Source organism: Aotus nancymaae, unplaced genomic scaffold (genome assembly GCF_030222135.1).
Source record: "Aotus nancymaae isolate 86718 unplaced genomic scaffold, 86718_ANA_hifiasm-v0.15.2.pri h1tg000076l, whole genome shotgun sequence".
NCBI lineage: Eukaryota > Metazoa > Chordata > Mammalia > Primates > Aotidae > Aotus > Aotus nancymaae.
The window spans coordinates 14101298-14117125 of record NW_026988491.1 but is presented as its reverse complement, the minus strand read 5'-3'; the positions used below and the strand labels follow the sequence as shown (position 1 = coordinate 14117125).

At 38.3% G+C, this 15828-nt stretch overlaps 1 protein-coding gene across 1 annotated transcript in view; it reads left to right on the top strand.

Annotated features, from left to right (window-relative positions):
* ENTHD1 (ENTH domain containing 1) overlaps positions 1-15828 on the top strand; it is a 124664-nt gene that overhangs the window by 19906 nt on the left and 88930 nt on the right. The window contains exon 2 of the mRNA XM_012458904.2: positions 1675-1917. Coding sequence (XP_012314327.1) covers positions 1675-1917 — 243 coding nt within the window. The remainder of the gene's footprint in view (positions 1-1674; positions 1918-15828) is intronic.

Sequence of the window (15828 nt, the reverse complement as noted above, 5' to 3'; positions counted from 1 at the left end):
TTATTTCTTCCCTATTTTTGATGAACTGCTGCAGCCTGATCTTCCTGGTGCTGCTGACTGCTACCTCAGGGAGGAGCTCTGATGGTCTGGGGAGAAGTCCTCCATTATTGCAACTGGCTCTCTGCTTGGTGTAACTCCTTGTCTCTTAGAACTATTGCAGCTGTCCTCGAATCCCACCTATCCACACAGACTCCAAGGAGAATATTCCACGTCTGTCCTATGATTTCTAGTTCTAACCTAATTAGAACAGTGTTACAAGAAATTATTTCAGGCCAAGCAACTCTCTTAGGCAGCTAAGTTGTAAGACTTAGCTATTTTTCATCAATCTGGTTTCATGTACACTATGTCAAGAAGAAAATTAGCGGCTTTTTGGTATTGGTAATTTGTTCCTTTATTGATTAATTCACTCAGTAAATTTTTTTTTTTTTTGAGAGTGAGTCTCATGCTGTCACCCAGGCTGGAGAGGCTGGAGTGCCATGGCCCAATTTCAGCTCACTGCAACCTCCGCCTCCTGGATCCAAGCAATTCTCATTCCTCAGCCACTTAGTAGTTGGAATTACAGGCATGTACCACCATGCCTCGCTAGTGTTTTTAGTAGAGACGGGGTTTCACCATGTTGCCAGTCTGGTCTCAAACTCCTGACCTCAAGTGATCCACCCGCGTTGGTCACTTAGTACATGCTTACTGAGCATCTACTGAATGCCAGTCACTCTTGGAGACACTGAAGACACCAGTGTCTAAAATGAGAGTTCTCTGCCCCTCATGGAGCTTGTATTTTTGATGAGGAAACAGCCAATAAGTAAGTAAACCAATAAATATGTAATATTAGGTAGTGATAAATGCCAAAGTGAAAAATAAAGCAGGATAAGGGAATAGAGAGTGATGGGGGTGCAGACAGAAGGGAGATTCTCTGAGGAGGTGACTTTTGAGAAGAGACCTGAATGAATCAGGGATCAAGCCACACAAAGAGTTCCTAGCAGAAGCAACAGCCAAAATATGGCTCTAAGGAGATGAAGAGCATGGTCAGATTGCAGAATAAGGCACCAGGGTAGCTAGAGCAGAAGAAATGAGGTGGAAGGTGGAAGGAGATGAGTTCCTGAAGTTAAGGACCTTTATACTGTTCACAAAGGAGGTGACCTCATGGCATAATCACCTCTTGATGCTATCACATTGGCAGTACCTGAATTTTGGAGGGGATACATTCACACCAGAGCTGTATGTAATTCTCTATCTGCTTCTCTACTCCATATGCATATATAGTGGTTTCTTTTTCTCTATACCTTACAGCTTCAAATCATATTGTGTATGTTGCTTTAAATCTTTAACCATGTGTCCTGGTCATACATCTAGGTCAGTATATCTAGATCCAATTCATACCCCTTCTTTGTATGCCTATATTGTTTGACTATTGCAAAGTATATATTGCTTTTAAAAGGAAAATCCAATATTGTATTTAAAGTGAAAAGTGTAATGCCGGTATATAATTTTTTATCCTATATTAATGATTTATTTACCTTTTAAAGTATAGGAATATACTTATCAGCAATTCTTTATTTGCTGCAGGTTTTTTTCACTGCTGACATTTTTATTTTTAGAAAAATTTCTGTATAATAAAAATTAATTATAGCCTTAACTAGTATTTCCTTTTCTAAGCAGATTCAATATATTTTTCAGGTTACTATATCCGGGAAAAATCTAAGCAAGTCATCACATTGCTGATGGATGAACAGTTGCTGTGGAAGGAGAGGGAAGTGGCGTGTCGGACTAGGCAGCGTACCTCCTACTCTCTGTTGTTTTCTAAAAGAGTATTTGGTTCAAGTAGCTCACTGATAGCGTGTGCTTCTGCCCCTACACCAGATACTTCTGCTTCAGAGAAGAAGTATAAGCTTCCTAAGTTTGGAAGGCTACGTAATAAAAGTACGTATAATGAACACTGGCCTAAAATGCAACTGGTATTAAAAATGATTTAAAAATATAAAATATTATGTTTTAGTACTAAATTATTATACTATTTAGCACTACTACTACCATAGTAGGCTTCATACTACAGAAAACAAAGATGAAGAATATTCAGTAGAAGATTTTATGACTTTTTAGTTTATTTTTTTTTTGCTTTATTTATTTATTTATTTATGAGATGGAATCATGGTCTGTCACCCAGGCTGGAGTGCAGTGGTATGATCTTGACTCACTGCAACCTTTGCCTCCTGGGTTCAAGCAATTCTCCTCCCTCAGCCTCCTGAATAGCTGCGATTACAGGCACCCACCACCATGCCTGGCTAATTTTTGTATTTTTATTAGAGACAGGGTTTCACCATGTTGCCCAGGCTGGTCTCGAACTCCTGACCTCAAGTGATCCTCCTGCCTTGGCCTCCCCAAATACTGGGATTACAGGTGTGAGCCGCTGTGCCTGGCCCAATTTTATGACTGTTTTCTGAATGCAGTTATCTTGGATTCAAATAAAATGTTTTTGAGCTTTTAAGGTATTAAACTAGTGACTACCCTATTTGGCATTGTGATTCAATTTTAAGATTTTATCCTTAACTAGAAAGTGAAGGAGTACAGTTTTCTAAGACTAGGTGTCTGGATATGTGTGTATGAGGTCTCTTTGATCCTATAATATATATCAAATAATTGAAATTTTAAAAAATATCCCTCAGAATCCTAAACATTCTTCTAGGACAATACTTTGTACTCTTTCCTTTGCTTAAAACTTTAAATATGGACTACTGAACTTTTATAAAAAAGGGATTTGTATATAATGTTATAATAGACATCAGTAGAAAAATGCTGTCGTCTTTTCTACCAAATTTGCTAAAACTTAAATCTTTTTGCTCTAACTTCTCCAGTAGAACCCCTGCTGATAAGTTGTGTATGAGGAATGGACAATTTAAGGAAGCAAAACATTAATGAAATGTGACTTAGAGAACTGTCTCTTTGTATTCAGTACAAATAGGTAATTCCAAATGTCAGTTAAGTGCAAAAATTTAACAGTGTTACTAGTAATACCAACACAAGTTAATCTTGCTGAAAATCATTCAAGTACTTTTCTGCCTGAATCAAGAGTTTCAAATGGTCACCCAATGGGACACTGAGTGAACATGCATACTTGGGATTGGAGAGAGAGACATTGAAAGAGGGTAGCCGTTGTAATTATAGTAGCAAATGCTACCTACCTGCTTCTAAGAGTGGTGGAATTTCTTTCTTTAGGGTATCTGATTCTTTTGAAATAAATCTCCAAAAGAGCCACTCATTTGGAAATTTTCTTGTGGGAGTCTTTAATTCAAATGGATGCTAAAAACAGTAACAGAGAAGAATAACCGATTATGACTCATTCAGTTTCTTCCCCCCGTTTGCTTCTTCAGTGTTACCTTTCTTACTCTTCCTTCTTCCATTTCTTTTATTATTCTTTCCTCTTTCATTATAAATACACAATTATTGAATTTATTTATTTTATATATATATATATTTTATTGTATTTTAGGTTTTGGGGTACATGTGAAGAACATGCAAGATTGTTGCATAGGTACACACATGGCAGTGTGATTTGCTGCCTTCCTCCCCTTCACCTATATCTGGCATTTCTCCCCATGATATCTCTCCCCCACTCCCCACGCCCCACTGTCCCCTCCCCTATTTCCCCCCAACAGACCCCAGTGTGTAGTGAATTTATTTAAAATTTGGATATTCAGCAGAAATTTGGAGCTATAGGAGTGAATACATTTTCTTTTATCATGGAACTAACATTCTAGTGACAGAGACTAGGATTTTTCTGTCACAAGCACAAGATAGATAAAATATGTCAGATAATAACAAGTCCTATAAAGAAAAGGAAAGCAGAGTCAGGGAACAGAGAGTGACCGGGATGGCTTTATTTTAGGTCACGTAGCGAGAGAAGGCCTTTTAGAGAAAGTGAATCTTTAAACAGACCTGAATAAAGTGAGGGAGCAACCCACATACAGGCATACCTTGATTGATTGCACTTTGCTTTATTGCGCTTCACAGATACTGCAATTTTTATAAATTGAAGGTTTGTGGCCAGCCTGCACCCAAGAAGTTTATGGGTGCCATTTTTCTGATAGCATGTGTATGCTTTCTGTCTGTGTCCCATCTTGGTAGTTCTTGCAATATTTTAAACTTTTTCTTTATTATATGTCATGGTGATCTATGATCAGTAATCTTAGATACTAATATTATAATTGTTTTGGGGTATCACAGACCATGCCTGTAGAAGACCATCGTGCTTATTGGTATGTGTTGTGTGTGTTCTGACTGCTTCATGGACCCCCATCTCTATCTCTCTCCTTGGGTCTCCCTAGCCCCTGAGAATCAACAATATTGAAATTAAGCCAATTAATAACCCTGCAATGGCCTATAAGTGTTCAAATGTAAGGAAGAGTCGCATGTTTCTCACTTTAATTCGAAAGCTTGAAACGATTAAACTTAGTAAGGAAGGCATGTTGAAAGCTGAAATAGGCTGAAAGGTAGGCTCCTGTGCCAAACAGTTAGCTAAGTTATGAATGTAAAGGAAAAGTTCTTGAAGGAAATTAGAAGTGCTGCTCCAGTGAATACAGGGATGATAATAATTGGAAACAGCCTTGTTGCTGATATGGAGAAAGGTTGCATGGTCTAGATAGAAGATCCAACTAGCCCCAATATTCCATTAAGCCAAAGCCTAATCCAAAGCACAAGGTTCTAACTGTGTTTAATTCTACAAAGACAAGAGAGATGAGGAAACTTCAGAAGAAAAGCTTGAAGCTAGCAGAGGTTAGTTCATGAGGTTTAAGGAAAGCAGCTGCCACCATAACACAAAAGTGCAAGTGGGCCGGGCACGGTGGCTCATGCCTGTAATGCCAGCACTTTGGGAGACCGAGGCGGGTGGATCACGAGGTCAAGAGATCGAGACCATCCTGGTCAACATGGTGAAACCCTGTCTCTACTAAAAATACAAAAAATTAGCTGGGCATGGTGGTGCGTGCCTGTAATCCCTACTCAGGAGACTGAGGCAGGAGAATTGCCTGAACCCAGGAGGCGGAGGTTGCGGTGAGCCGAGATCGCGCCATTGCACTCCAGCCTGGGTAACAAGAGCGAAACTCTGTCTCAAAAAAAAAAAAAAAGTGCAAGTGAAGCAGCAAGTGCTGATGGAGAAGATGTATCAAGTTATCTAGAAGATCTAGCTAAGGTAATTGATGAAGGTGGCTACACTAAACAGATTTTCAGTGTAGATGAAATAGGCTTTTGTTGGAAAAAGATGCCATCTGGGATTCTCATAGCTAGAGAGGAGAAGTCAATGTCTGGCTTCAAAGCTTCAAAGGACAGGCTGACTCTCTTGTTAGGAACTAAGGCAACTGGTGACTTTAAGTTGAAGCCAACTGCTCCTTTACCATTCCAAAAAATCTTAGTGCCCTTAAGATTCCTTTGAAAATATTACTGCTCATTGGCAATGCACCTGGTCACCCAAGAGTTTTGATGGAGATGTACAAGGAGATGAATGTTGTTTTCATGCCTGCTAACACAGTGTTTATTCTTCAGCCCATGGATCAAAGAGTAATTTCAACTTTCAAGTCTTATTACTGAAGAAATACATTTCATAAAGCTATAGCTCCCATTGACAGTGATTCCCCTGATGGATCTGAGCAAAGTAAATTAAAAACCTTCTGGAAAAGATTCACCATTTGAGATGTCATTAAGAACATGTGATTCATGGGAGGAAGTCAAAATGTCAACATTAATAGGAGTTTGAAAGAAGTGGATTCCAAATCTCATGGATGACTTTGAGGGGTTCAAGACTTCAGTGGAGGAAGACTCTGCAGATGTGATGGAAATAGCAAGAAAACTAGAGTTAGAAGTGGAGCCTGAAGATGTGACTGGATTGCTGCAATCTCATGACCAAACTTGAACAGATGAGGAGGTACTTCTTATGGATGAGCAAAGAAAGTGGTTTCTTGAGATGAAATCTACTCCTGTGAAGACACTGTGAACATTGTTGGACTGCCAACAAAGAATTCAGAATATTACATAAACTTAGTAGATAAAGTGGTGGCAGGATTAGAGAGGATTGACTCCAATTTTGAAAGAAGTTCTACTGTGAGTAAAATGCTATCAAACAGCACTGCATACTACAGATAAATCTTTTGTGAAAGGAAGAGTCAGTTGATATTACAGGCTTTATTGTTGTCTTTAAAAAATTACCACAGCCATCCCAACCTTCAGCAACAACCACCCTTATTTGTCAGCAGCCCTCAACATGGAGGTGAGACCCTCCACTCGCAAAAAGATGATGACTCCCTGAAGGCTCAGACGATTGTCAACCTTTTTTTTTTTTTGAGATGGAGTCTCACTCTGTCGCCCGGACTGGAGTGCAGTGGCGCTCGGCTCACTGCAACCTTCATCTCCCAGGTTCAAGCGATTCTCTTGCCTCAGCCTCCTGAGTAGCTGGGACTACAGGCACCTGGCACTATGCCCAGCTGATTTTTTTTTTTGTTGTATATTTAGTAGAGATGGGATTTCACTATGTTGGCCACACTGGTCTTGACCTTCTGACCTTGTGATTTGCCTGCCTTGGCCTCCCCATGTCAACCTTTTTAAATTAGCAATATTTTTCAATTAAGTTATGTATATGTATTTTTTTGGCAACATGGTATTGCATACTTAGTCTACTAAGTAGACTGCAGTCTGGTGTAAACGTAACATATGCACTGGGAAACAAAAAAGTTTGTGTGAGTCACTTTATTGCAATATTTGCTTTATTGCAGTGATCTGGAACCCAACCTGCCATAGTGTCTTCAAGGTATGCCTGTGTATCAGGCAGAGGGAACAGCAGGGCAGATGCCCTGAAACTGGAATGAACTTGGCCTGGTGAATTGTGAGCTTAGAAAATGAGTCCCTAAATTGATACAGAAGTAACCCAACTCTGATTTTATGGTTCATGCAAGAAACTCTAGTTTGTTGTTTTGTAGTTACAGATTGCATTTTTAAACCTAAAATGATAGTCCCCATCTTTATGACGTCTTATTCACTACACTATGAATGACTTTTGACTATTTAAAACAAGTGAATCCACCTTCAAATAAAGTTTTGCTACAATTTATTTTTTTATTTTTATTTTTTTGAGAGAAAGAAAGAAAGAGAAAGAGAAAGGGGGAGAGAGAACAGGATTCTTGCTCTATTGCCCAGGCTGGAATGCAATCTAAAAATAGGTATTAAAAACCTCTTTTATGTGGATAACTGTGCTTAACAACGGAGACAGGAAGGAATAAGGGAAGAAAATAACAGCCAACCAATATTTCATTTAAGTCTGTGAAATGCTATGCAAATGCTGAAGTGATTTATTTCCAATTATGTAGTCACTTCCAAATTGGTATAATATGATACTGAGAAAAATGTATGTTCTGTGGACCTGGGGTGGAGAATTCTATAAACATTCACTAAGTTTACTTATTCCAGGTCTAAGTTCAAATCATAGATGTCCCTATTAATTTTCTATGTCGTTGATCTGTCGAATATTAACAATGTGGTGTCAAAATCTCCCGCTATTATTGTGCGGGAGTCCAGGTCTCTTTATAAGTCATTAAGAACTTGTCTTATGTATCTGGGTGCTCCTGTATTGGGTGCATATATATTTATAATGATTAACTCCTGTTGTTGCATTGATCCTTTTACCATTATGTAATGTTCTTCTTTGTTTCTTTTAGCCTTTGTTACTATTAAAGTCTATTTTGTGAGAGACGAAAGTTACAGCTCCTGTTTTTCTTTGTTTTTTTTTTTTTTTTGCTCTCCATTTAATTGGTGAATCTTCCTCCATCCCTTTGTTTTGAGTCTTTGTATGCTGTTGCTTGTGAAATAGATCTAGATACAGCGTACCGATGGGTTTTGACTTTTTATTCAATTTACCTGTGTCTTTGATTGGGGCATTTAATCCTTTTAAATTTAGAATTAATATTAATATTTGTGAGTTCAATATTGTCATTTAATGCTAGCTGGCTATTTTGCCCATTAGGTGATGTAGATTCTTCATTATAGAGATACTCTTTACGTTTTGGTAAGTTTTTGGGATGACTGATACTGGTTGTTCCTTTCTGTTTGTAGTGCTTCTTTCAGAAGCTCTTGTAAAGCAATTTTTTTTTTTAATACACAAACACATATTGAGTGTCTGCTTACCATAATGCCAGACATTGTCCTAAGCCTGGTAAGTAAATTGGCTGTAATTCTGCTCAAATGGAGGCTATAGCTTGTGATGTGCTGTGTGCTTTTTCTTTTTCTTTTGAGACAGGGTCTTGCCCTGTCATCCTGGCTGGAGTGCAGTGGTATGATAATGACTCACTGCAGCCTTGAACTGCTGGACTCAAGTAATCATCCTGCCTCAGCCTACCAAGTAGCTGGGACTACAGGCACACAGTGCCACACCCAGCTGACTCAAATATTTTTTCAAGAGGGGATCTTGCTACCATGTGCTTTTAAGTCTGTTTCACGAAAAGATATTCTAAAAAAAACTTTAGTCAATGATGGCATTATTATAGTAAATCTATAGTAAGAGTACAATTTAAAGTGAACAGTGAATATTTGGATGTAACATCTGTAATAAATTTGTTTAAAAATTATTTTTTATTTCATTTACCTGCTTTCTATATGAATGTATACTAGATATATAGATGTGGATGTTTGTGTTCAAAAAAGATTAATTGGATTAAGTAAACTTGGCAATACTAACCAATTCCATGTAGGCATTTGAATCTGAAGCTGTATTTTAAAGGAAGTAAGAAAACCGACAGTTTTGGGTTGGAGTGGGGAAAAATAAGAAATTGAGGGGGACATTCTTAATGGGACAGGGGAAGTAGCGAATTAAACCTCAAAGATCGGTAGATCAGTTAGAATGAGGTACATCCACAAGTTATGATAGTAGAGGCCACAAAAATGCTAGCAGCTTAAACATACGAATTTATTTCTCTCCTAAAGTACTCCCTTGTAGGTATTCTATGACCAATATGGCTCTCCACGATGTTGGGTTCAGGGTTATTTTTGAGTCTTGTTGCTGAACAAATGGAATAAAAATATAAATTTGAATATGTGAAACAGTAGGGGCAGATAGCTGAGAGTTCTCAGAGCAATTCATAAATGACCTAATAAACAGTATCTGGAAGTTTCAATTTGATATGACTAGCAACTAGGAACCACTGGAGGCCTTGGAGAACAGAAGGGATGTTTAGCTTAGTCACAGAACTGAGTTTCCTTATTACTGAAAACAGCTGTTTGTGAAAGATAATTCTTATTGCTTTTGTAGAAATGAAGGAAATACCAATTGAACGAAGCTTTATAAGAGACAGTTGTTTCAATCCAGGCATCCAGGACCTGCTCCTAGGGTTATAGGGTTATAGAAATGAGGAAACAGTAATGTTTAAAGACAGACTGTAGAGAGGCAATGGGGGCAAGTTGATGCTGTATGGGAGAAGAGGAGAAATTGAAAATGAGTAACATTTGCATTAGAGTGATGATATCATCCAGGTAAATTTTCATTAGAAGGAGTCTCAAGATGTCTCTAGGTTTTTCAGGTACAGTGAAATGTAAAATTGAATGCAAGAAATATGATTTCCAGGCTTTAGGACCTAGAGCTGGTACAGCTGTGCCTCCCTTCTTTACGGCGAATCAGCGAGGGAAAAGAAGTATTTTAAAGAAGGTGTTATATACACATCACCACTTCCACTACTTTTTTTTTCTTTTCTTGGATGTTTTCCCAAGTTTTAATTCTAGTAGACAGCTTGGGTGGTTTTTGTTTAGATGCTTTTGATGTTTGAAGGAAGAGATGGGCTGAAGGATCATTGCTGCTTGATGGCAAGACAGAACAATAGAAAAAGGACAGTTTAACTCAGCTCTAAGCATCAGGCCATGTTTTGTAGAGGCAGCAGTTATTTAAAAAATGATCTCCAGAGGCACTACTTCTAGCCAGACCAGCAAAACCGTACCTGTGTTGGTCATCTGATCTTCCGTAAAGAGCTCTTCACTAGCATTGTTCTTTGTAACAGAACTTTACCTGTATCAAGGATTACTCTGGTCCGCGTCAAATGTTATAGCACTCTGTATTATGGAAACATTTCCCTGAAAACTTATCTTTGCTGTTGAGCCAAAATTATACAATAGGTCCTTGAATAACATCCTTTTGTTCAGTGCTTTTATAACTGATAAGAAAAACATCAATTCCCGGCTGAGGCTCCTGTCTGTGTGGAGATTGCATGTTCTCCCCGTCTGCCTGGGCTTTCTCCAGGTCCTCTGCTTTTCTCCCACTTCCCAAGGATGTGCACAGCAGGTGAACAGGCACGTCTGAGTGGTCCCAGTCCAAGTGAGTGTGGTATGGGGGTGAGTGCACCCTGCGATGAAGCGGCATTCCTGTCCAGGGGTGTTACCTTGTGCACTGAGTTTCCAGGATGGGCTCCAGCCACCTGTGACCCTGAACTAAAATAAGCAGATAATTATCTTACTAATCTTCCTTAAATGTATGTAGAGCTCACATTTATTTCAATGTTTTATAATAAAAGTGGGCCGGCCGTGGTGGTTCCTGCCTGTAATCCCAGCACTTTGAGACCTGGAGGCAGGCGGATCACCTTAGGCCAAGAGTTCAAGACCAGCCTGGTCAACATGGTGAAACTAGTAAAAATACAAAAATTAGCCGGGCATGATGGCAGGTGCCTGTAGTCCCAGCTACTCAGGCGGCTGAGGCAGGAGAATTGCTTGAACCTGGGAGGCAGAGGTTGCAGTGAGCCGAGATCATGTTCTCCAGACTGGGCGATAGAGCAAGACTCCAACTCAAATAATAATAATAAGAATAAAAGTGTTTTGGTTTTTATTTAGAAGTTTGGTGAAGTTTTTGTGACTAGAAATGTGCTGTAGGAAGTTAGTTCTTGTTTATTATCAATTAGCCTATGGTAAAATTGTTTTCATCATACATCGTTTCCCTTAAAGTAGCAATTTCCAAGAAACTCTAGACATTATTAAATGAGGACTTCCTGTACTGCAAAGTAGTTGTCATGTTTTTGTAATAAAAAACAGCAATGTTGATGTTGTTACTTCTTACAAAGAGCTTTGTACTAACAAGGGTTAACGTGAAACTTTGTTGTTTCATAAAAACATGTGAAAATGTTTTTACATGTTTCAGAGAGAAACTTAGAGACTTCCCATACTTCTTGTGAGGCCAGTAGGGTCCCAAATAGTGGGTCACTTCCAGCCTTTGGTTATTGTGCAGTAAATGGAGTTTTGCCTCATCACATCAGATAAGATGGCAGGGTTTATGGTACAAACTGTGGTTGTAACTACGACATTTGCATTGATAAATGTCAAACAGTTGATCTTTTAAATTTAAAAATGAATATATAAAAAAAATTATATCTCTACCACCCCAAACCGACCACTGTTAACATCTTAGAATATAGTCACGTGTCATATGATATTTTGGTCAGTGGTTGACTGTGTGTATGATGGTGGTCCCATAAAATTAGAATACATTTTTACTATACCTTTTCTATGTTTAGATACACAAATACTTACCATTGTGTTACAATTGCCTACGACATTCAGTGCAGTAATACACTGTACAAGTTCATTGCCTAGGAGCAATAGGCTGTACCGTATAGCCCAGGTGTGTAGTAAGCTCTACCATTTCGATGTGTGTAAGTATACTCTGTGTTTACATAACAATGAAATTGCCTGGCAATGCATTTCTCAGAAAGCAGCCCTGTTAAGCTGTGCATAATTGTTTCTTTTTTATTTTTGTTTCAGAAAAACATTCTACTCTTGTAAAAACAATATAGGCTTGTTATATAATTACTCAGAAATAACCATCATTGATACTAGATGATCATAATTCCAGGCATCTTTTTTTCTGAGACAGGGTCTCACTCTGTTGTCCAGGCTGGAGTGCAGTGGTGCCATCACAATTTACTGCCGTCTTGACCTCCCTGGGCTCAGGTGATCCTCCCACCTCAGCCTCCCAAGTAGCTGGGATTACAGGCATGCATCACCATGCTCAGCTAATTTTTTTGTTTTGTTTTGTTTTTTGGTAGAGAAAAAGTTTTACCATGTTTCCCAGGCAGGTCTCAAGTTCCTTGGCTCAAGTGATCTGCTCGCCTCAGCCTCCCAAAGTGCTAGGATTACAGGTTTGAGCCATCATGCCTGGCCAGCATTTAAAAAAAATCTATACATACATATACAGAGATGGATAGCTATAGATCAATTATTTTTATACAAATGGAATTACATGCAGTTTTTTTGTTTTGTTTTGTTTTTTGAGATGGAGTTTCGCTCTTGTTACCCAGGCTGGAGTGCAATGGCGCGATCTCGGCTCACCGCAACCTCCGCCTCCTGGGTTCAGGCAATTCTCCTGCCTTAGCCTCCTGAGTAGCTGGGATTACAGGCACACGCCACCATGCCCAGATAATTTTTTGTATTTTTAGTAGAGACGGGGTTTCACCATGTTGACCAGGATGGTCTCGATCTCTTGACCTCGTGATCCACCCGCCTTGGCCTCCCAAAGTGCTGGGATTACAGGCGTGAACCGCCGCACCCGGCCCACATGCAGTTTTTAAGTAAAAAATATTAAAGATCTCCTTTTGGCAATGAGACTAGGAACTCCATTTAGTGCACAATAACCAAAGACTGAAAGTGACACACTATTTGGGACACTACTGGCCTCACAAGAAGTATGGGAAGTCTCTACGATTCTCTCTTTGAAAAATGTAAAATATGAACAGCACATGTGAGCTGAAGTCAGAGTGACTTGGCATTCCGCCTGTGGGAAGCTGCAGGTAACTGCAGGAGTTGAGTTGCTTAAGAGCAGTTAGTAGATCAGAGAGTGAGTTTGGGGCCTGTCTTGAACATTGGAAAGGAAAGCCTTGGATTACTATGCTGAACCCAGACCCTCAAGGGGCCTGAATTGAGACAGTGTACTGAGTTCATAAGTTAGGTCCAATAGGATTTTCACCAGTTTAAAACAAGCAATGAGCTCACAATCCAATATCAACAAACCAGGAGAAGGTAATCAGTAATCATTCCCCAAAGACTGTAGATATTGGAAAGGTGAGATACAGAATATAGAGCAGCTGTGTATTTACATAAATAAAGAATATAATCACATGCGTCACCAATTATCAAGAGATTATTAGGACTGAATGGATGAATTTGAAAAAAGGGAACTTGCAGAAATGAGAAATACTACTGAAGTAAAAAAATTTAGTGAACTAGAAGATATGCCTAAAGAAAATGGAAAATATGAACGTAATATTAATTAAGCCATATGGAGGATACTGCTCCAAAGGAATGACAATTACTGTACCAGAAAACTTCTCATCTGCTACAGCAGAAACCTGATGACAGTGACATAGTATCTTAGAAATGCTGAAGGAAAATAACAGCCTATAACTGTATACCAGTGAAACTATCATTTAAGGGTGAGGATGAAATAGTTATTTATAGATGAATTAAAAAATGAAGAGAGAGTTTACAACCATGAGACTTGCATTAAAAGGTGTACTTCAAAAAGAGGAAAATTATTCCGGAAAGATAGTTTAAAATTCAAGAGAGAATAATGAATAAATGGTAAACACACACACGTATGATAAACATTTTCTATATAAAGTCTAATTTTTGAGTTAAGAAAAAGACAACTAGAATAGTGGGTAGCCATGGTATGTAAGTGGGGGTGGGCGGGTCCAGAGTTGTGTTCTAAAGGTCCTTGTGTTTTGAGGAGAAGGTAATGAATATTCTTTGACTAAACTTGTAAAGGTAAATGTGCATGGTAAACTTTCAAGAATAAACTTTAAAGGAAGAGAAATAGAGTGTATAAATTCCAGACAAGTGGCAAGAAGCAGTAGAATGAGAAAAAAATAAAATTTTATAAAGGGCAAGAAGGGTAAAGTGGAACAAATGGAAACTATAAAGTAAAATAAATAATAGAAATAAGTTCAAATATATTAATAATCACAGTAAATAGTAATAGATTAAAACTCATCTGTTAAAAGGCAGAGATTATCAGATTGGGGAAAAAGAAATTCAGACATAGGCTTCAAGCATAAATTCACATAAAGATTGAAAGCAAATGTATGGAAAAAGATAAGTCAGGCATATACAAACTAAAAGAAGGATGGTATAGCTACTTAATAACAGGCAAAGTAGACTTTAAAACCAAGAGCATAATTAAGGATAATAATAAGATGCTCAATTCCCCAGGAATATGTAACATTTCTAAATGTGAATATACCCGATACAGTAACTTCAAAGTATATAAAAATTGGTAGAACTACAGGAAGAAATCAAAACATCTACCATCATAGTAGATAATTTCTAAATATCTTTCAACTATTGATAAATGAAGGACATAAAACATTTTTTAAAATATGGATTTTATAATTGATTGTGTTGTAAAGGAAGTCTTTACATTTCAAAAAATCTGTATCGCATAGGACATGTTTTCTTTTTCTTTTTTTTTTTTTTTGAGACGGAGTTTCGCTCGTTACCCAGGCTGGAGTGCAATGGCGCGATCTCGGCTCACCGCAACCTCCGCCTCCTGGGTTCAGGCAATTCTCCTGCCTCAGCCTCCTGAGTAGCTGGGATTACAGGCACGCGCCACCATGCCCAGCTAATTTTTTGTATTAGTAGAGACAGGGTTTCACCATGTTGACCAGGATGGTCTCGATCTCTTGACCTCGTGATCCACCCGCCTCGGCCTCCCTAGGACATGTTTTCTTACCAAAATACCATTAAATTTGAAGTTAAGAAAAAATATAAATAAAAAATTTCCATACATTTGAATGTGGGACTATTTCTTTTAGAATAAGGTGGAAGAAAAGGAATTCAGTTATCCTTGCTAAGTCAGCTTTGTAGCGGAGGTCCTAGCCATCACAGTAAAACAAGCAAGAGAAATTAAAAATGTAAGTATCAAAATGGAGGAAACGATTTTTGTAAATGATAGGATTTTCATATAGAAAACTTCAAAAGATCTACAGACATATAAAAAATACTGAGTTTTCTGTCCTGGCATGGTGGCTCACGCCTGTAATCCCAGCTAGTTGGGAGGCTGAGGCAGGAGAATCACTTGAACCTGGGAGGCAGAGGTTGCAGTGAGCTGACGTCGCGCCATTGCACTCCAGACTTGGCAAGAGAATGAGACTCCATCTCAAAAAAATAATAATGAGTTTTAGCAAGATGGCTGGCTATAACATCAAAACATGAAACCAATGTTTTCATGTTGTTTGTCAGCAACAAATATTAAGCATAATTTTAAAGATACCATTTATAATAGCTAAAACTCTTGGCTTAGGAATCTTACAAAAGAAATACAAAATCTGTACACTGTAGGTTATAATGCTTAATTGTAATACATTAAAGACCTATATAAATGGAAAGATATTCCATGTTTATTAAAATAATGTAAACGTGTCAGTTCTCTCCAGATTGTCTAGATTTAGTGGAGGGTTTCTCAGCCTTGGTACTATTGATATTTTGAGCCAGATAATTCCTTATTGTTGGGGCTGTACAATGTAGGGTATTTAGCATCATCCCTGGCCTCTACCCACTGGATGCTGTTGACAAACATCCCTTCCTGCTGTATTGAATCAAAAAAGTCTTCTGCAGACATTGCCAAATGTCCCGTGGGGGCTAAATTGCTCCCAGTAGAGAACCACTGATTCAGTGCAGTTACAATCAAAATCCAAAAAGGATTTTAAAAATTGAATTTGGTGTACTAATTACAAAATTTACCTGAAAGAATCCAAAGTTCAAGAATATCCAAAACATTCCTAAAATAGAGTAAGGTGGAGGGCTGCCTTTCTAAGTAACAACACTAAA